Source organism: Clavispora lusitaniae (genome assembly GCF_014636115.1).
Source record: "Clavispora lusitaniae strain FDAARGOS_655 chromosome Unknown tig00000105_pilon, whole genome shotgun sequence".
NCBI classification, from domain to species: Eukaryota; Fungi; Ascomycota; class Pichiomycetes; order Serinales; family Metschnikowiaceae; genus Clavispora; species Clavispora lusitaniae.
In genome coordinates this window covers 1275573-1294777 of record NW_027093978.1, presented here as the reverse complement: position 1 = coordinate 1294777, position 19205 = coordinate 1275573, and the positions used below count along the sequence as shown (strand labels likewise).

The window sequence follows — 19205 nt, the reverse complement described above, 5'->3', positions numbered from 1 at the left end:
GTACTAGGATGAGTAATCCTTATGGTGATGTCTAAGATACTCCAGTTATGAAGAGAATTTTGAAACTAAAATAATGAGTGTTACTCGCAAATAATTTTCTAATTCTAATACTTCCAATGGTTGGATGCAAGAAAGATTTCCGTCTGCTTCCGTCCAGGTTAGACTTAAGCTTATACATAGTCAAATTGTATCTAGGAAATAATATTAGGAGCAAAAAAAGCTTCAGTCATATTTGATTATTAGTAGTTAGCTCTGAATCACCTTTAGCAAGTTCTATTTTATTGACTTGTGTGAGAACAATGCAAATAAACCAGCTGTTAATATATTCACAAATATAGAAAAATCTTCAAATATCTATGCATTGGTATTCTATCTAAATTACTTGATATTCCTACAGGATTAGGTAATAAACTTGATTTTTTATTCAATTCATTTTATGTACTGATTATTTTCCTTATTATTTGCATAGAGAGCTAATCGATATTCTTTATTAGTTTCTTTACTTCTTCTATTTCTAAAAATTATACTTCCTGAACCTAAACGGCTTTTAATCTTAAATAATATTTGAATATCTTCAATATTATCAATGTGGATAAACGAAGGTACTTTTCTTTTCAGATTTGCTTCCGGCGGCCCACCCATTATGATGAAAATTAACGTTGCATGACGTTTGATTTCTTCTGTTACTCTATTTTAATCCCTGTAAGATATAGTTCTAAAACATCATCAAAGTACCGAGAATGCAACCAATAAAAGTAAGAGCACTGGCCCCCTTCAGAGCCCCAACTCCTTTCGAGGAAGAACTAGCTTTTGTGCTGTTTCCAGCCGTCGACGATGCAGTTGGCTTAACCAATGTGACGGAATTGGAAGGAGTGGACGAACTCGTATGTGAAAGATAAAATTCCTCGGTGGCACTCCAGCCCAACCGTTCGCCTGTGTACATTGAGTAGTTAGATGGATTGATTGATGTTGTCAAGTAAAACTCCGAGTCACTGAGAATTACCACAGTCTCGTCCAACGATGTGTAGCTATAGTATTTTGCTGGGGTGGCCAGGGGAATGCCTGTGGACAATTCCTCGATAGTTGGAGAATTAGATTTGGTTGCTGCTTGGGCAATGCCGATTTCTTCATGGTCATAATCCACCACAAGGTAATGGTGGCTGAAGATTTTCCTGCTGATTTCGTAATTGAACAGAATACTATCGATCGTTCCCCCCGGGAAGTAGCAGAACGTGGTTCCGTTTTCGACATATGAGGAAAAAAATCCCGAGTCCAACATACGGTACTCGACGCCACTGAAGTAAAAGGAGATGTACTCAGTCAGGTCCATGATCAGACAGGAAACGTTGGTCAAATTGAACCCGTATCTGTCTTGAAAATACGTATCCAAAGCTGCAATATACTCCGGGGGAAGATACCAATGTTCATCGGTTATAAGAGTTACAATCTGCTCAGAAACCAGAAAGTTGTAGCCCGCCATGCCATCCATGGCGAGGGTCGGATGAATGGTATACCCTTCCCCGGCGACTGTCTCATTCATATAGAGCTTGTGTTTCACCAAAGGTCCTTCGTATTTTCCGTGGTCTATTGCGCCAAACAACACTTCATTGGCTTCAAGTTCCAGTGCACTGGTATTGTAGAACACAGAAAAGGACCTGGATTTGATGTACCCCGAATCCTTCAAAGATTCAATTGTAGAAATCTGAAAATCTTCTGGGGAATCTAGGTTCCACGGGGTAAACGCCAGACAAAGTCCAACGTAAATATAGTCTGAATGCCAACCATCAAAAGTGAAATTTTGAAGTTCAAAACCGTTCACCACAACTTTTTGTTCTCCAAATATAGGATGGTCCGTGTAAGAATTCGGGGCATCATCCATGTCACCGAATGTGAAGTTTCGAGTGATGTTTGCCCCATTAGTTCCATTTATGAACGGCGGAATGTAAAGCTCCGCAGAGTCGAACCCAAAGGAAGCTTTCACTGGCTGAGGAGGAGATCCGAAAGAGACACCTTGAGTTTGCTTAGAGACATCGGCTCTTTCGTTCAAAGGCTCAGCGCAGGCCAATTGAGCAGCGACAACGGAAAGAAGAAAAGCTGCCCGCATGGAAAGGACGAAGCAAAGCTAAGAAAAAAAAAAAAAAACTCATTGAAACAGGAAGAAGCTGGTCTTTTTATCATAAGTGGGCCGGCGCAGGCTAATGCATGCGTGAATGATAAATTCAGAGCCGCGTCTTCGTAAATGACGTGCCAAGAAAAGTGTACTTCTCAATCACCGAGATGTCTGATATAGAATAATAAAGTGTTTTCATGGTCCTCCCATCAAAGAATATCAAAACAAGGAGGATTCGAAAGAGTGAAAAAGATGCTGCATGGTCAAACTGAATCCACAAGTTTCGAAGCCTCTGCGAGAGAAGGTTTCGACTGCAGCATACGAGATGCTGAAGCTTTTCTTTTTTCATGCACGCCCATCTGTCATAGGAGTGTCTTAATCCGGTAAAAGTTGATTGGTTCCCGATAGTGGCTTCTTCCAGCACGCGACTTTCTTGATTAGAAATGTGCTGATTCTGTTTTGACCTCAGTATATGTAGATTTTCCCTAATTTGACGATCACATGTCTTGCTCAGTTCGGCTCATCTCCATTCGTTCAACTCGATTTCATGAAGAGAAATCTTAAGGAAATGCAAGCAATAAACAACTCGTTAGAATGAATTAAGAGAGCGTAGATATTCTAATAAGGACGGCAACATGTGACTCAGAAGATGGTGAAGATTTAATTGGGTCCAAACTTCGTATTTGAACGTGCTGTTTAGTTCACAAATTAATCAGATATGGCCGCTGAAACAACGTTATCCACGTTGAAAACTGATTCCACGAGATAGAATATGTAAAGGTGGGACACTGAAAACGAAAGTGTGGATTGGATTGATGTGGAAATGAACAAAAAAAGAGCCTGTAGTTTAGATGCCCAAAATGAATTATGTAGTCTTCACAGAGTTATCCTCTAATCCATCCATGAATTACCAAGCTTCTCATTCACTTTTTCCTCGTCTTGAAATAAACTTGATGCTATAAGTCTAAATTATCAGTATGGATTTCTCAGAAAGAACATCAGTATGTGGACATTGGTACTTTCCACTAAATGGGAGTACAACCGTTACGAGAGAACCCAAGTAGAATTGAAACAAACTTAAAAGTAGAACATTTGGGCGAAGAGATCTGTTAATGATATCTAACCTTATTTTCAGTTATCAAGAAATTTTCCAAGTTGTTAGTATACTTGCAGTTAAAACTCCAACATATTCAACTAGCAACGTTAATTGCCATGGCGCATTTACGTTCTTCCATTCTCTGTTACTGAAGACTCATTTCATATTTGTTTGGCAGAACCGTTCTGTTGAATTCTTAGACAATCTCAATGTGCTCGAAAATCAATGGTGAACAAAATTGGGCGATCCAAAAGCCGAGCACAAACATTGAATAACAATAAGATAAAGAAACACAGTTCAAAAAATTGAAAGAACACAATGAGAAAGAAATTGAGCAATAATAAGTAGTCAACGAGGTGGTCAAAATAATAAGTTATCAAAATGAGTTGATCAAAATAATTATTGAAATTGAGCAATACACTAGACCGAACAAAACCACATCCATGTTCTGACAAACAATAAACTGGCTAAACCGAATATGAACCAAATAAACAAAGGCATTTATTCTATCTCTTACCAGAAGATCAACCTGCCACTCAAGCAGAAACTCCTAAATTCTTGAATTGAAAATATAAATGAAAATATCAAAGTTAAAATCCATCACAAAAATGGCGCCAGCGCCTACGAAAGAAATTAAAGGTGCCAAAGCTTTCCTCAAGAACCACACCATTACTCGAATAGCAAGAATAACCAACTTCCAACTGGTATTGAAATATGGGCTCGAAATTCACAGGCTCAATCATCAAAATGTTTCCATTTGACTCTTTGGCGGCAAGTTGTTTGGCTGCAAGAAGAATTGATTTGGGCAAAATTGTGTTTTGCGCCAAATTGTTCGGCTGCAAATCTTCAACCGCACTTTTCGCGTCAGTACATTCGCATCAAAAATCTTTCCTGCCGCAAACTTTCCTACCGCAAACTTTCGCTCAATTTCTAATCTCGCCCGAGTTGATTCGCACCGCCCGCCCGCACCGCTGCGCAACCGCCGCGTCGTGCGTAATAACAACCACGGCTAAGTGGGGCGCGCGCGCCTGAAGCCCGCCGCACATCACTTTTGCTATCGCGTCCGCCGTCGCCCGATCCAAATGCAGTGTGCACTCGTCAAAAACCAACACCTGGGGCCGCCGTAAAACCGCCCGCGCCACACAGAGACGCTGGAGCTGGCCCAGCGAAAGAGCACAATCGGCCACAGGTGCGTCGAGCCCGCCCGGAAGCAGCCGCACAATTTCCGCCGCCTGGCATACTTCGAGCGCGCGCCATAACTCTTCGTCGGGCGCTGGGCGAGTGCCGTAGCACAAGTTGGCGCGAACACTGCCCTCGAAAACACGCGGCCGTTGCGGCACCACCACCACCTGCTCGCGGTACCAGTGCGGGTCGAGCAGAAGCACGTCGCGGCCGCGAAAAACAACCCGGCCGCGGTCGGCGCGCCAGAGCCGCGCGAAAAGCCGCGCCGCCGTCGACTTGCCGCTACCCGACTGGCCCAAAAGAGCAACACATTCGCCTGCGCGCACTTCAAGATTGGCATTGCACAACACCCGCCGGTACTGGCACGTTTCGGCATCGCCATAGGCAAAATCCACGTGCTCGAGCGATAACACCAACACGCCTGGAGGTGCGGGCCGAGCCAACGCGGCTGGGATTTTTTCGCCGGTGCCGCCTGTCTCCACCTCCAGCGGAGTCAATTGCACAAGCCGCGCCATCTTCGTGCCGGCCCTCTGGCCGCGCGCAATCTGCGGAAGCAGGTGCACAAGCCCAGCGGCGCCCACTAGTGTGAACGTGAGCAACGACAAGGTCTCGACCATTTGCTGTTGTGAATAAGTCTTTTTTGCCACTAGCGCCATACCATAGTACATGACAGTGCCGGTGGCCGCGGAAGTGCAGAGCTCCAGAAAGGCAAGGCCGAAACCTGTGGCCACTGCGCGCACGCGGCCCGAGACTCGAATCCGCGCCAAAAAACCGTCAAAGTCACGAGCCACCGCCTGCGCGAGCCCGCACGCCTTGACGGTGCGAACGCCGGCCACAACCGTGCGATTGAACGCCTCGGCCGAGGCCACGCGCTTCTTGTATTTCGTTTCTGCCCGCAGCATGAGCGCGCCAAAAAGCGCCAGAGCACCAACCACAGCCGGAATAAATGCAAGCCCAACAAGTGCAAGCTGCCAGCCTGAAACGAGTGCCCACAGCAAGCCGGAAACAGTGAGTACAACCACCAGAATGGCGCCGGCAACAAATTCCGCCACAAGCGCCCGGAGATCGCGCGCATCGTTCATGACCAAAGTCGTGAGGCGGGCAGGATGGTGGTCGCGGGTGGCAAAGAACAGCATGTCCTGGTCGTTGACAGCTGCGGCGGCACGTTTACGGAGATTGACAATCCACAGCTCCAGCGCAGTTTCGACGGCCCAGTGGCCTAAAAAGTGTGCGGCGGTGTCGCCCAAAATAACGCCAATGCACACGAGCGACCACCGCACCATGAAACGGGGCGGCGCCGGGCGCGCAGAAACGGACGCCAGAAGAAGCTTGGAGGTGCAGAAGGAAAGCGCGGGAGTGGCGCCCGCCGAAACGGCGCAGAGAAGGGCGCCGAAGAAAAGAAGTGCGCACGACGGCGTTGTTGCCCAGAAGAAACGAAGAATACGGAAAATGCCCGCGACGCTCTCCTGAGTATCTGAAGATGAAGTGTCTAGTGTCTCTGAAGTTATTGTCATATCGGAATTGGAGCCTGATACATCGAGGAGGCACGCTGTACTTGGAGATCCATGCTTGGGTAGGTCGCTGCTGAAATTAATTGCATTGATTTTCGAGTTCATCGAATCTGCTACTACCTTCCCATCCTCAAGCAAAACAACGTGGTCGTCGGGCGCTGCCTCAGATAGATCGTGTGTGATGACTATTGTCACGCGCCCGCGCCGCCACGCCCTAAGTTCGCGCCAGATAGCTGCACGAGTGACGGTGTCGATGGAACAAAGCGCCTCGTCCAAAATCAACACTGCGGGATCGCGCGCGCGAGCCCGTGCAAGGCCGACCTGTTGGATTTGGCCGCCCGAAAGGCAATCGGCCGCAAGGCTCGGGTCAATGCGTGCAAACTGGCAAGCGCGAATAACCTCTTCCGGAGCCGCGCCGACCATGGCCACATTTTCGCCCACTGTCCGCTCGAAAACTTGAGGAGTCAGTTCGACAAGCATCACTTCCGAAGACCAGTCGGCCAAGTTTTGGATGTTGACGCCGTTGAAAAGCACAGATCCTTGCAAGGGACTGTAAAAGTTCATGGCAAGCTGCGCAAGCGTAGACTTTCCGGAGCCCGAGCGGCCCACAACGAAATTGAGCGAAGGGGCACAGAAAACTGCACTGACATTTTGGAGCGTAAGTCGGTGGTCGTAGCCGAAACTGACGCCACTAAATTCTATAAAGGATTCCTGTGGCTTCTCTTTGGTTGCGTACAATTTCAGTCCCACACATTGGAGTTTTTCGTCATGCTGCTGTTTGACCTCTGTGAATCCAAACTCTTGAATCGTGGCTGCGGCGGCCCTGCCCTGATTTCTGTGCGCAAGAGTTGTTGCGAGGCCAGCGACTTGTGACCCCAACAAAAGACACGACCCGATGGCAGTGACTAATTCTCCAATCTTAAGGTTTCCTTCTGAAACCAAGTGATGGCCATACCAGAAACCCTGGACGAAGAGAAGATTGCCCAACATGCGAAGGATGGCGCCGTTGGCACACATGGCCGCGGCCATGCGAACAAACGCGGCCCGCGAACATTCCACTGCGCGGGAAAACCGGGCGGCGTCGGCGTCGCGCCCGTTGAGAGTCCGCACTAGATCGCCCTGCGCGAACTCCCAGTCCAAAATATGCGACGCCCGCGCACTGGCTCGGTTCTCGGCTTCAGCATGAACAAAAGTCTGGCGCCCAAACACCCCGCTGCACACAGCCATAACAGGCGCCAGCGCCATCACCACAAGTGTCAAACGCCACAGCGAAACCATGGCCATGGCGAAAAGAAAAGTGACTCCAGCCGCTTCGGAGATGAGCAGCGCCGTGTTTAATGAAGCGGCCGCACGCACCTCCTCGATGCTGCGGCACACTTGGGCCATTTCTCCCATTAGTGTGTTGCGGGCGTCAAACCAAGCCATGGGCCGCGCAACAAGAGTGCGGAAAATGGCGCGGCGCGCTCTGTCTTGCTGCCTCTCGCCTGCAAGAAGCCACAACGCCGCGCCTGCCCATGTACAAAGCATGCGGGCGGCGCCCATACCGATGACTGCGCCGCAGATGACGCGAGAGCGGCTCAAAAATTGTCCCAGCGAAATGCGGCCCGCCACAAAATGTGCTAGGTATTCGAAAAGCTTGCCGTAGAGATACGTTTGGAGGGGCGATGCCATGGCAGCAATCACAATGAAAATGCTTCCGGGGACAAAAAACGCCCAGTCGCTGGCCGAAGCGAATAGAAAAACCGAGGCGCGCGGCGGAGCGTTGCGACGGCTTTTTTCGTCAGCACTGGCAGTTCTTCTGTCGTTGTTCGTGCCACAAGAGCTGTGGCTCGAAGCGAGCGCAATCTCATGGACCTGGAAATTGCTCTTTGTTTCGCCCATGCTGTTCTTTGCCACGATAGTCCATCCTTATATGTCTCGGTGGGGTGGCAGACATGTCGCGAATGCACTATGTTCTTCCTTTTTGGGCGAGCACAATTGAGCGAATGCACTCCATGGAATTGGGATAGAATCCAAAAAATCAGGGAGCCAATTCGACCATCATGTGTCCTGATCTGTAAGAACATTGACTGATTATCTGTAAGAAAATCGGCCGGATGTTCTTTAATTGCTTTAGGCACAGCTAGAGACACGGTGTCGGGATGCGTAGTTGACTTTGCCGCATGTCAAAGCATACATGTAAAAGGCCAGTAAAAGGGGAATTTGGGTCGGATACTGACAATGGGAGACCAAACATGGTAAACTACAGTATTCCATAATACATCGTGGTCACATTGACATAGCCGTGGTGGCTGTTTCTATAAAAGCAGTGTTTTCACCGCTCAGTACACCGGATAACACTCGGTGTACTCGTGCTCTGTATAAGGCGCCGAAGGCTCCCGCTGGAGGGCAAGCTCGATCTTTTTGAGGGCCAGAAGGCTGTTTCCGCTACCCAACAGAAGTAGTCCTCGGAAAAGAAGCTCAAGCTTCTCGAGGTCGTCCTCGTTGTCCGTGATGTCGATGCACATGCGGAACGGGAGCTGAATCATCACCACATGGAGATCGAAAAGTTCCTTGGGCAAATAATAATTCCGCGTGTGGGCGACAGCAGTTTCAGGGCGGAAATCCGCCGGCTTGGGCTGCACGAAAAACATGAGCGCAATAATCTCCCGCACAAGACTCTGGATCATGGGGTGATTACGCGGCACGTGGAGAAGACCGGGCGTGGTCAAAAGTTTCAAGTGGATAAAACACACATGCAGCTGCTGGGCCACGTCGCACCACGAGTAATATTCGCCGTCGAAATACGCCAACGCGCCCGACGGGAGCGCGATACGGCCCGGCCCGGAGTAGTCTGGGTGCGCGAGACTGTCGTGCGGCACGCGGTAGTCGGGCCCAATGTCCGGCACGATTTTCTGGTTGGCTGCGCGCTCCACCGCGGCCATGATGCTGCGGATCTGCGCGGGCGTGGTTCTGGCCTGGATCACTCCAGAAGGGCTTTTTAAGGGACCTATGCTTTTCGAGGGGTCCACGTTATTCTCCTCTCTGGTTTGCACGCCCATGGCCTCAAACAACGCATACACCGCATCCACCACTTCGGGCGTCAGACACAAGAGCATGTTAAAGTCGGAGCCGCCGCGCGGCACCACCACTCCGCAGCGAACAAGTTCGGGCGACGAGTGCGAGTGGAATATATCGCTTCGGTCGACCTCCGCCGGCGCCGGCCGCGCACCGGGGCTCATTTTGCCGATCCAGTCATAGGTGAAGAAAAGAAGCCGGGCAAAAACCACGCCGCGCGGCGGCGTAAACGGGCGCGAAGAGTGCGACGTGCGAGCGGCCGCCTCGTACTTGACCAAAAGCGCGCGCGCCTCGTGCAAGTGCGCCACCCACGACACGGGCACCTGGGCCAGGTCAGGGTAAAGCAAGTCGCAAAAGAGCAGCGTCAAAAGCAACACCGTCCAGATAAGGCCCTCGATGTGCCGGAGCAGCCCTGTCTCCATATTGTCGAAGGCCGCGCCAAGCAACCGCATACACTCGGCGGTGTATTTCTTCTGGTTGCGGTCGTGGCGGGCGTCGCGCAGAACATTGTACGCGAGCGAGGCGCCGAGCGCCACGGCCGCCCGCGCCATGTACTCGAATGCCGCCAGATACTCGAGCACCACGCGCATCACAGGGCACCGGCGCGTATCCAGCACGAACGGGAATATGTACCGCGCAAACTGGCCGTGCGCCAACTCGCCGAGGTAAAACTGCTCGGGCGCGCCCCAGTTGTATTGGCGACAGAGTGCGCTTGCGAGCTCGGCGTTGGACACTTGGTTTTCGCCGGCCATGTCCATTTTGGATGGCTCGGGAGCGCCAATCAGCGCCAAAAGACTCGCCCATTCGGCATCGCCTAGAACGTCGTCGGTCAAAACGCCCTCGCTTGGCTGGTCAAAGTCTGCGATGCCATGCGCCAAGTTGCTGGCGTCGTCAAACACCGTTTCTAGCAATGCCGCATCGATGGGCCACGGCCACGGGTCTGCAAGGCCCATGCTGTCGAAACCGTGGGCTACTCCATTGGAAACGTGGGCGCCTGCCAAGCTAGCATCTGGGAAATTAGGTTGGCCTATTGGTTGGCCTGATATATTGGTTTGGTCTATTGGTGGGTTCGGTAGATTAGCCCCCATTGGTTGGCTCGATTGGGCCTCCTCCGCAGTGCCTAACACGGCTGCTTCTGGCGTTCTGTCGGACTTGAATCGTCGTGGCTTGTTGCGATGGTTCGGCGCAGGGAACACGCACGGCGTGCGTACGCGCGTGCAGTTGCCGCACACGGGATGCACCTCGTCGCATTTGATCTTTCGCCGCTTGCACTCGGCACAGCCAGCTCGAGAGTATTTGCGTTTAACGAGCGGCATGGTAGGGCTCTGTCCAACTCACTAGTGGAGCATCTTTTGTTTGTCCAGAACCGGCTTTATGAAGGACCGCGCGCGGAGCGGAGACTCTTCGTCGTGCGCATCCGCAACGTTGACTGTGCGTGTGCGCGTGCGCAAAGGGTTGGGCGCGCGCATGGCGTCTGCAGCGCGCCTGCACCGCGCCAAGCCAATGTTGACTGCGCCTAAGCCGCCGCCAAAGGCCAAACAAAATACCGCCACCAGCTTCCAACTGAGCGGCCGCACAAACCCATTGACTACATCCGCTAATGTTTCCGCAGTCACGCGGGCTCGGCCCAATTGCTGCGGGTCGCGATTCATGCACTTTTCCCACTGGGTGCAGCTGTGCTCCAAGGCAGGCGCGCGCGCATGCCCGTTGCACCGGTTCCGATAGTACTCGCGCAGGCACCGCAGAATCTCGTGCACGGCGTCCAGTGTATACATGTCCACTCTATGGGCGATGTCCCGCCTTACGGTCCGCACAAACGTGTATCCAAGGTACAATAGCGCTGCTACAATCACAACGTTGAGGAAAAGTTGGAGGTAAAGCAGAAGCACATACGGCACCGCCGGATCGGCCAACATACGCTGCCACAGGCTTTGTTCTTGTTCATGGGTTTCTTCCGCCTCGGTGTCGCTGGCAAAACAAACCACCTCTGTGGTGGGCGAAAAGAGGACGCGACGGCTGCGGGGATTATCGGGCCGCAGATGGGACGGGCTGTTTTTAAGTATGGATGCAGGGTTCTGCGGCGTTACCAAGCTGTCAATCGGCAGAAGCGGTATGCTGTCGGCGCCAGTGGCTCGGCCTATGGGGGTGGATGTGTCAAAGGACATGAGATGCAAGATGAATTGAATCGCGCGTGCGATGGATGTAATGCGCAACAGCGCAGACTGCACGCGCACACCATGAAGCAGCATCTCTTGCAGCAGCTCCAGTCGTATCGATGGGAGGAATCAGAGGATCAAAAGGGAGGAAAGCCAGATAATCATTCAAGAAGTGTGATTTCAGATGAAGTAGTGGAAGGTGGGCTGACTGGCTTAGAGCACACACAAACAGAAAATGGATTAGCTAACCATAGTGATCTGAGCAATCCCACTTGCGACCTGAACAATCTTGCTGGGCAAACTAAACTGGCTGATATTCCTGGCCTTGCTCTCCCAGAAGATATGGTCGATATTCCAACGCGACCCTCCAAAACAACGCTGTCACACAAAACTTTGCGGAAGCAAAGAAGCAGAAAAATCGTGAGTCTGGCCGATACAACAGCAGGCCCCGACCTTGCGCCGATGATCTCAGACTCGCTTCGTCTTCTCTTTATTGGGTTCAATCCCGGTGTCCAGTCTGCGCAGATGCAGCACCACTACGCCCATCCGTCGAATCTTTTCTGGAAACTCTTCAATCAGCTGGCACTTCTTCCACAAGTGGCGCAGGCGCAAGGCATTCTGGACCACCCACTAGTGTTGGAGTTGTTCCAAGACGGAAAGGGGCTAGCATCTTTCCGCGACGATGGTCGTTTGGTTGACGTAGGCATCGGGTTCACAGATTTGGTACTTCGGTGTACTCGGGCAGCGCACCACTTGTCGCCTTCCGAAAAGACAGCGAACGTGCCGCGGGTGATGCGTGAAATCCGTCTGTCGAACGCTTCACACGTTGTTGTGGTCGGGAAAGGCGTGTGGGAAACTTTTGTGCGGGCATTTACTGGAGACAAAATCAGACACTTTGAGTGGGGACTACAGACAGATGCGACCGCAAATGCATTCTATAGACAGTGTGGGCGGCGTTTGCAGGTCTACTTGGTGCCAAGCACGTCGGGCCTTGTGGCGCTGATGACGTTTGGCGAAAAGTTGGCCTTGTGGGTCGAGATTGCGCGGTCGGTCAGCGAAGATCTTAAATAAACGATATGAATGAGCGAGGGACATGCAAAATGAATTGGAAGAGCGATCCGAGCGTGAATAGTGGAAAACACCATTGAATAGCATGAATTGAATGGATTTGCCTAAAGTCGAATTGAGCATACTCACTTTGGATGAATTGACTCACTTCGGATGATTTGAGCGTGAACGGAACATGTACACCGAACTGACTTAAGCTGAATCTAAACCACCATCTCTTCTCAAGTACCATCTCAGTTTCAACTCACATCTCAATTGAAGGCTCATCCCATCTCATCTGACATCATATCCATCTCGTCTCATTTCATCTCACATCACATCCATCGGATCTCATCTCATCTCACCTCATCTCACCTTACCTTTCCTCCTCTTGCTTCACTATCGCCATGCGCGCTCGAACGCAGCATCAACGCCACGGTTGAACGCCTTCTCGGCCTCTTCGTCTACCCTTTCGCCGTATTGGCCAAAATTTTCTGTGAAAAGCCGGTCAACCACCGTGCGCATGTACTGGCACTGCGGCCGGCTGTAACAGTCCGCATACCGCATGCGCTGCAAGGCCCGCTGCTGCACCTCTGTGCATCGCGTTGCCCGTTTGATTTCGTCCATGCAGTGGTTGGTGCTCACCAACAGCCATCCTTGGTAGCAGGCCACCACCGCCTGCTGGATCTCGGCGCAGTTGACCGCCACCGCCTTTTTGAGCAGCTCGTCGCGCTTGTATGCAGCAAACTCGTGCGAATAGCCCTGCGGTTGTTTCGCTAGCACCTCGGCAACTTTTTCATCTTTCAGCGAGTCGGCGCCGGAGCGTGTGGCGGGGTCTGCGGCGCCAAAAAACAGCTGGAGGTCTTGCGGGAGCTCCTTGGCGAGCTCTGCGGTGTCTTTGTCGCCAGATCCGAAGGGCCACATGAAGATGGGTTGAAGTAGTTGGAGTGGTGATGTTGGTGGTGCACGGGTGCATCTACAAGAGCCTAGATGCAGGACAGGAAGTATTGCCAGAGATTTACCCATTCAAAGCACAAGCATTTGTATTGATATGGTTTCAGAACTAGCAGTGGTGGACAATTCCATTCAAGTTGGCACTATGCCCTATTTATTCAGGTGATTTTGGAAATTTCGGAAGACTCGTTGAATGAGTTTCTGTGACTATTTGAAAAGCTGACCTGAATAGATTCAAAGAATTAAGTCTATTGATTTTTCTAACTCTGTGCCAGTCTCACACTTGGCATGTTTACTCTCTTTCGCTTGATTCTTCGTAGGTCGTTTGAAGGACTGTACTTGCATGTAGTCTTTAACATACCTACGTTTAGTTTTTCTAAAAGCATGATACTCACTATTTCAGTAAGTTAGGCTATTTTGAAAGGCTATGAGCATCCATACGATTCTAATAAGATGAAGGGGAGATCCATCGATACTTACGGATATGACATAGAAAAAGTGTCGAATCAATCGATTTCTCAGTGTTAGAATATATATACAACTAAAATACTCTGTTTCGACTTTCTCTAAGTCTGGTTCATTCTGGCGCATTAGATTGACATCTGGTCTCATCAAAAAACAATGTAATGTTTTCGGAATGAAGATTAGTTCAAGGCGCCAACTCATACGGACATATACAATCATTGTTGATGGAACACTAACGGTCATTATAACGTTTGTTTGGTTTCCGGAAAGACTTTAATGCAGTTAACATCAGTCAAATATTTTCATCCGAATCCACTTTCCAGTCTCGCAAAGTTGTCTGTTTTATTGAGACATTTCGTTCAATGGTAGCCATTCAGAGTCGTGAACCTTACTAGAAGAATAGCTATCTGCGCTTCTGCTGAAGATTATCAAGAAGACTCCATTTATAGCCTTCGATTACCTTCACTGAGCTATATCCATCGTCCACAACGCTTTAGTATTTCTTTCAATTCGACTAGAAGCATGTTTTATACCCTATCTAGAACACCCTCAAAAAGACGTCCGATGGCAACGTCCAACTTGTTTAGAAGCTTCAGACCCGACTTTTCCATCTGCGCCCTCGTCGGTTCGAGCATGTTCACAATCTGCAAGCGCAACCGAGATACTATAGGCATAAGCCTCACAAGCTGCGTTGGACTCATTTTCAGAGGAGTTCCTTGCACTTCAAAACCGTCTATAAGGAAAGACAAGCGCACGTCCAAGGACTGGAAAAACGTAAAGAAGCGCAAGAAAACATGTTCCTCTAAAGTCGGGCTGGAGAGACTAAAGTGCACAAGCCAATCTTCCAAATCTCCACAGATCTTGACAAAGTACTCTTCCTGTCCATATAAACGGTTTTTTGCGTTCACCAGCACCCACACAAGATCCAAAACGTGCTGCACATCGTTCAAAATCTGCTCAAGTGTATACTCTTGTTCGCCCGCTTGTTTCTTGACAAAGCGCCGCTGGATTTGAAGAAGCTCTTCATCAACGAAACTGACAAAGCGGCTCTGTTGAGACCGCGAGAGTTTGCTCTGGGAGGATTGCTCGAATTGCTTCTTCTGGAGCTCATACGCCTCGTCAAACAGAAGCGTCCAAGGCTCAACCACTTCGGTATTTACATCATTTCCATTAGCTGCATAGTTTCCATTATTTCCATTGGAATCGTATTCCGGCGCAGTACTGCCATTCTCTGTTTTTGTGTTTATGCTCGAGTCATCCTCGTCTAGATCCGGATTTAGGTCCATGTCAGCAGACACAAATGGTGTGGGCGGCAACTCGGCTTCAACGTCCGGAGCCACATGAGTCGGAGTAGGAGGCGTACTCATTTATCAAAGCAGTACAGAAAGGACAGATTCGAGTCAGCAATTTTTGGCTTTTATTCAACACCAGGTATGCCAGGCAATTGATATTCACTGATATGGATGCTTTTGTTAGCCAATGCAGGTGCCGCTTAGTTTAGATGGTTCGATGCATGATGGGGAAATGATGCAGGACGCAGTCTGTTGCTGCAAACACCATTCAAACGTCTTTGCGATAAGATGCTCGTACAGCAACATGCGTCAAAGTAGACATATGCCAGTCATGGCAAAAACACCTCTCGCATCTCTGACCTTTCATCTTCTGGCAAATCATAGTAGGATGGCAAGATGCCACACAAAGTCTCATACTAACAGGACAACCTAGCTAAGCCAGGCCCGGCCTAAAGAAAAAACAGGCTTATACGAGTGTAAAACAGTTTTGGACAACTGAATAAGCCTACATCAACAAAAACTAAACACACCAACACCAAAACAAGACCGTGCATTCGGACTCCGATCGGCAACGACAGAGTCGATGGGGTGTACACGTGACGCCGATATGTCCGAATAACACTCCGCTGCCGGATTTGATAAGCAACATCTTATCCCGTTTTGCTTCCATACCTGATTTGTCTTTCCAGAGAAATCCTTTTGCCGCTTAGACTTCCTTTGATCTGATAGACTTCGAAGGACTTTACACTTTAAAGACTTACCACTACTCAACCTTACCAACTTTACGTTACCAACTTATACTCAACTTTTACTCAACCTTACTCAACCTTTACACAACCTTTACATAACCAACTTCTTGCAACTAGCTACTTGATCTGCCATGCCCGTGACACAACACCAGCGGGAATTAAAGCCCGCCGCCGCTTCCAAAGCGGCCAAAGCGACCAAGCCCTTCAAACTTGTGTCTAGCGACTTCCGGGTGGTGGTTCCGCCCAACATGGAGCGGCACATGCCGCCCGTGGCGCCCAAGGAGACGCTCCCGGACTTTTTAACCGCCACGCCCCGTTTCCCCGTCCGAATCAGCCGCCAGACCCGCAAATATTCCGCCGGCGACCTGGCTCGGCAGTTTTTCGTCGAACAAGGCGGCTGGCAGGCGCCAACGCCACCGCCCACGCTCCTCAGCACGTATCTCCGGCCCCGGGCCCGTTTTGTGGGCGAGCAGCAGAGCGGCTCGTCCCGCTACGACATCAAGGTCGAGTTCAAGACCGTGGACTTGCAATGCGGCATCGTGACGGGGTTTTTCGAGATATCCGGACTTACAGACGACCACCCGGTGATCACCACGTGTTTCCGGGGCGAGATCATCAACAACCCGCTTGCGGGCGCCAAGCAGCACTCGTTTGCCACGGAGGAAAGCGACTGGGGCTCGTTTCTCCAGAACGACTTGGAGCACTGGAAAAAGCTCACGGCGTCGCCGCACGGCACCACGGAGGACGAGCTTTTGCGCCGGCTCCGGCGAATCCATGCGGGCTCCGCCGACCCGCTGCACATTTACATGCGGTGGAAGGAGGAGTTTCTTCTTCCGGACCTGCGGGTCAAGGTGCTCAAGAACGCCTCGTTCGAAGGTTTTTACTATGTTGTGCTCAACATCGGGCCTGGGAACGGCACGAGAAACGCCTCGGGCTATAGCGCCGACATGGACCCGGGCCTGATCAGCGGCTTGTACTTCCACACGCAGAACGAGAAGTTCCAGTCCTTGTCGCTTCGGCATGTGGAGACCCGCGGCGGCGGGCTGGCGTTTGACTTTGCCTGAGCAGCGGGCTGCTTGGATGTACGACGATACGAATATGAACGGCATGGGACGATGATGTAGGAGTAGAGAAGGGAGAGAAGTAGAGAAGGGAGAGAAGTGGAGAAGGGAGAGAAGTAGAGAAGGGAGAGTAGAGTAGAGAAGAAGGGAGAGGAAGAGTAGAGAAGATGAGAAGATGATTACGAAAAGATGAAGAGAAGAAAAGTAGAGAAGAGGAAAAGGGCGAAAGAGGAAAGATGAGAAGAGTGGTGGAATTAGAATTATTGTAGGTCAAGTACGATGGTCATGTTGCTCCATCAACACGTATGTTTGTGGAAATTTGTTTGGGTTTGAATCTTTTCAGCCTTCCATTGGTACTTTGGTAGGCATATTTTTCTCTCAATATCATAGGCTTTATTTAGGTCACTTTCAACCTCGGAGGTCAATATTCCTACCTTATTGTCAGAAATTACACTACGTGTCAATAGGGAGGTTGATCATTAATAAGCTGTATTCATCAAATTACAAAACTCACTGGATATGCAATCAGTTGGCATTTTCATCATGGTTTCTGTTCTTGGTCATACTCTTGGTTAATCACTATTGTTGAAATATCAACTTCGTACATTCATAAACATCGTAACTGGCACAGCGTCATAACCACATGGTCATATTGTTCATTGGTGGTCATGATTTGTTATATGGTCATACGAAATAATGCCAGCAGCACAACATTCATGTCTTGGTCAGAATGGCAATTATTGTCACCTTAGTACATGGTCATAGCCTGTCATACTATGGAGAGATCATAACATGAAGGCATTAAATTGGTTTCCGTTGTTTTCGTCTGTCATGTAGCGGTCATAATGTCATTCTGAAAATCATTCATGTCATTACAAATATCGTTCATCGTCATGAAAGTCATAGTCTATCGTGGTGTCATATTATTATGGTCATAACTTCATGGTCATAAACTGTCATTAGGGTCATAAGTTCGTAATGTCTTCAATCTATTCTCCTCGTTATTATATAGTTAAGTTCCCTGGCAGATGGAAAATGTTCTACACTTATGTATGAATCCAAGCGGACACCATACCAAAAACTTTCATTTCGTTAATCACTTTTAGAGTACACTAATCGTATTGATGTAAATTGAGTTTCCTGTTATTTATTTTCGTTCTCAATTTACTATGTAGTAATTTACTTTGTAGTAATTTACTTTGTAGTTCTGTGATGTGGTCGGACAATAGAAACCACATTTGCATGTTGAAAAGGTCTTCAGTTTTGGTCTAAATGCTTTTCATCACAAGCAAAATTACCTTCTCTGTCTTTTGTTTTTTTCTGTTCACAAACATATTTGGGTAATTATCTCTTTTGAGGTTTAGCACCTTCTGTCAAGAAAATTGTCTTTCTCAAGTCATTCAGTAATAATGAGTCAAAATTGCTACATCTCTTTCGTTAGAAAAAACAGCACCGATCTTCATTTTCCGTAAGCATATTCGTCTAACTTTTCTACTTAACCTATCAAAGTAGAAGTTTGAACAATTATATATACCCCACGATTCGTCTAGTACCTATATCTGCTCTTGCCATTCAAGACTTTACATTCATTATGGATCTATATCTGCAATATTTCAATGCTTTTGAGATGCTATCTTATCACTCTGTCTTATTTCTGTGGGCGTAGATCTTGGCCGTGTAAGGCTCTTCGAAAAACAAAGCAATCTTATACATAACAAACACAAACGCTGTCACAAGCAAGCCTGCTGGTTTCCCGTACCACAAGGCCGTGCCCAAAAAGCACAAGGTCGATCCGTTGTACATTGGATTGTCATTCACATTGAACGGGAAAGACGTCACGCGTTCCTTCATCAAAATGCCAAAATAGTCGCCCAAATACGTTCCCGTCACGCCCAATGCCCACATTGACGACAAGACAAGCACGTTGCCCACGCCAAACGCTGCCACAGCCAAAGCCTTGACCAAGCCCGACTCCACCATTGGCAAATATGTGGGCTGTGCAAGCAATGCACCATGGTAAACGTGGTCACGGTAGATTCCCAACAGGAAGATGGTGGCTGCTAAAAGATAACAGCCATTGTAAGCGCCGCCAGCCAATTTAGTCAAGAAATGGGTTCTATGTTCCAATCTCGCCACAATGTTCCAGAAAATCGGGTTGAACAGAATCGTGGCCACGGCAAACTTGAGCAGCGGCGTCCACTGCACATAATCCAAGAAGTGGCTAGCAAGATGAGTCAATTGTTCGATTTTCATGGCGTTTCTTGACTTCAATAAAAGATGTGGGATTCCCCAGATTCTTATATAACCGTTGGGGCTCGATTAGCATGTGATTTTGTCAGTTTCTGGTCACGTGTGCAACCATTTCATTTTGGGCAAACCACCAACTTAGCTTACTTTTTCTTTTCTTGGTTTGTTCTTCCTTCTTTATTGTTATTCTTTTCCAACTTTGCTAGTTTTCCTTCGTCTGTTTTCCTTCCTCTCTTTTGTTAACTATCCCCATTGTCAATTTCTGTTTCTCTTTCTAA

At 49.0% G+C, this 19205-nt stretch overlaps 9 protein-coding genes across 9 annotated transcripts; 2 read left to right on the top strand and 7 right to left on the bottom strand. All coding sequences in view use genetic code 12, as the record gives it.

Annotated features, from left to right (window-relative positions):
• Positions 1 to 715: 715 nt before the first annotated feature.
• On the bottom strand, positions 716 to 2104 carry FOB63_003600 (Eukaryotic aspartyl protease family protein; the record flags this gene model as incomplete). Its single annotated transcript, XM_002615261.1, has 1 exon — positions 716 to 2104. The coding sequence occupies one exon, from the start codon at positions 2102 to 2104 to the stop codon at positions 716 to 718; it is 1389 nt and encodes a 462-aa protein (XP_002615307.1).
• A 2025-nt stretch (positions 2105 to 4129) lies between these two features.
• HST6 (ATP-binding cassette alpha-factor transporter) lies at positions 4130 to 7780 on the bottom strand (the record flags this gene model as incomplete). Its single annotated transcript, XM_002615262.2, has 1 exon — positions 4130 to 7780. The coding sequence occupies one exon, from the start codon at positions 7778 to 7780 to the stop codon at positions 4130 to 4132; it is 3651 nt and encodes a 1216-aa protein (XP_002615308.2).
• Positions 7781 to 8220: 440 nt separating this feature from the next.
• Positions 8221 to 10044, bottom strand: FOB63_003598 (uncharacterized protein; the record flags this gene model as incomplete). The annotated part of the gene is made up of 1 exon (XM_002615266.2): positions 8221 to 10044. One exon carries the CDS (start codon positions 10042 to 10044, stop codon positions 8221 to 8223), a length of 1824 nt encoding a protein of 607 aa, XP_002615312.2.
• Positions 10045 to 10293: 249 nt separating this feature from the next.
• FOB63_003597 (uncharacterized protein) lies at positions 10294 to 11205 on the bottom strand (the record flags this gene model as incomplete). Its single annotated transcript, XM_002615268.1, has 1 exon — positions 10294 to 11205. The coding sequence occupies one exon, from the start codon at positions 11203 to 11205 to the stop codon at positions 10294 to 10296; it is 912 nt and encodes a 303-aa protein (XP_002615314.1).
• Positions 11206 to 11454: 249 nt separating this feature from the next.
• Positions 11455 to 12183, top strand: FOB63_003596 (uncharacterized protein; the record flags this gene model as incomplete). The annotated part of the gene is made up of 1 exon (XM_002615267.2): positions 11455 to 12183. The coding sequence occupies one exon, from the start codon at positions 11455 to 11457 to the stop codon at positions 12181 to 12183; it is 729 nt and encodes a 242-aa protein (XP_002615313.2).
• A 375-nt stretch (positions 12184 to 12558) lies between these two features.
• FOB63_003595 (uncharacterized protein) lies at positions 12559 to 13185 on the bottom strand (the record flags this gene model as incomplete). The annotated part of the gene is made up of 1 exon (XM_002615269.1): positions 12559 to 13185. The coding sequence occupies one exon, from the start codon at positions 13183 to 13185 to the stop codon at positions 12559 to 12561; it is 627 nt and encodes a 208-aa protein (XP_002615315.1).
• A 920-nt stretch (positions 13186 to 14105) lies between these two features.
• Positions 14106 to 14945, bottom strand: FOB63_003594 (TFIIH complex subunit; the record flags this gene model as incomplete). Its single annotated transcript, XM_002615270.1, has 1 exon — positions 14106 to 14945. One exon carries the CDS (start codon positions 14943 to 14945, stop codon positions 14106 to 14108), a length of 840 nt encoding a protein of 279 aa, XP_002615316.1.
• Positions 14946 to 15750: 805 nt separating this feature from the next.
• On the top strand, positions 15751 to 16683 carry FOB63_003593 (glucose-induced degradation complex subunit; the record flags this gene model as incomplete). The annotated part of the gene is made up of 1 exon (XM_002615271.2): positions 15751 to 16683. One exon carries the CDS (start codon positions 15751 to 15753, stop codon positions 16681 to 16683), a length of 933 nt encoding a protein of 310 aa, XP_002615317.2.
• Positions 16684 to 18318: 1635 nt separating this feature from the next.
• Positions 18319 to 18933, bottom strand: OPI3 (bifunctional phosphatidyl-N-methylethanolamine N-methyltransferase/phosphatidyl-N-dimethylethanolamine N-methyltransferase; the record flags this gene model as incomplete). Its single annotated transcript, XM_002615272.1, has 1 exon — positions 18319 to 18933. The coding sequence occupies one exon, from the start codon at positions 18931 to 18933 to the stop codon at positions 18319 to 18321; it is 615 nt and encodes a 204-aa protein (XP_002615318.1).
• Positions 18934 to 19205: the final 272 nt, after the last annotated feature.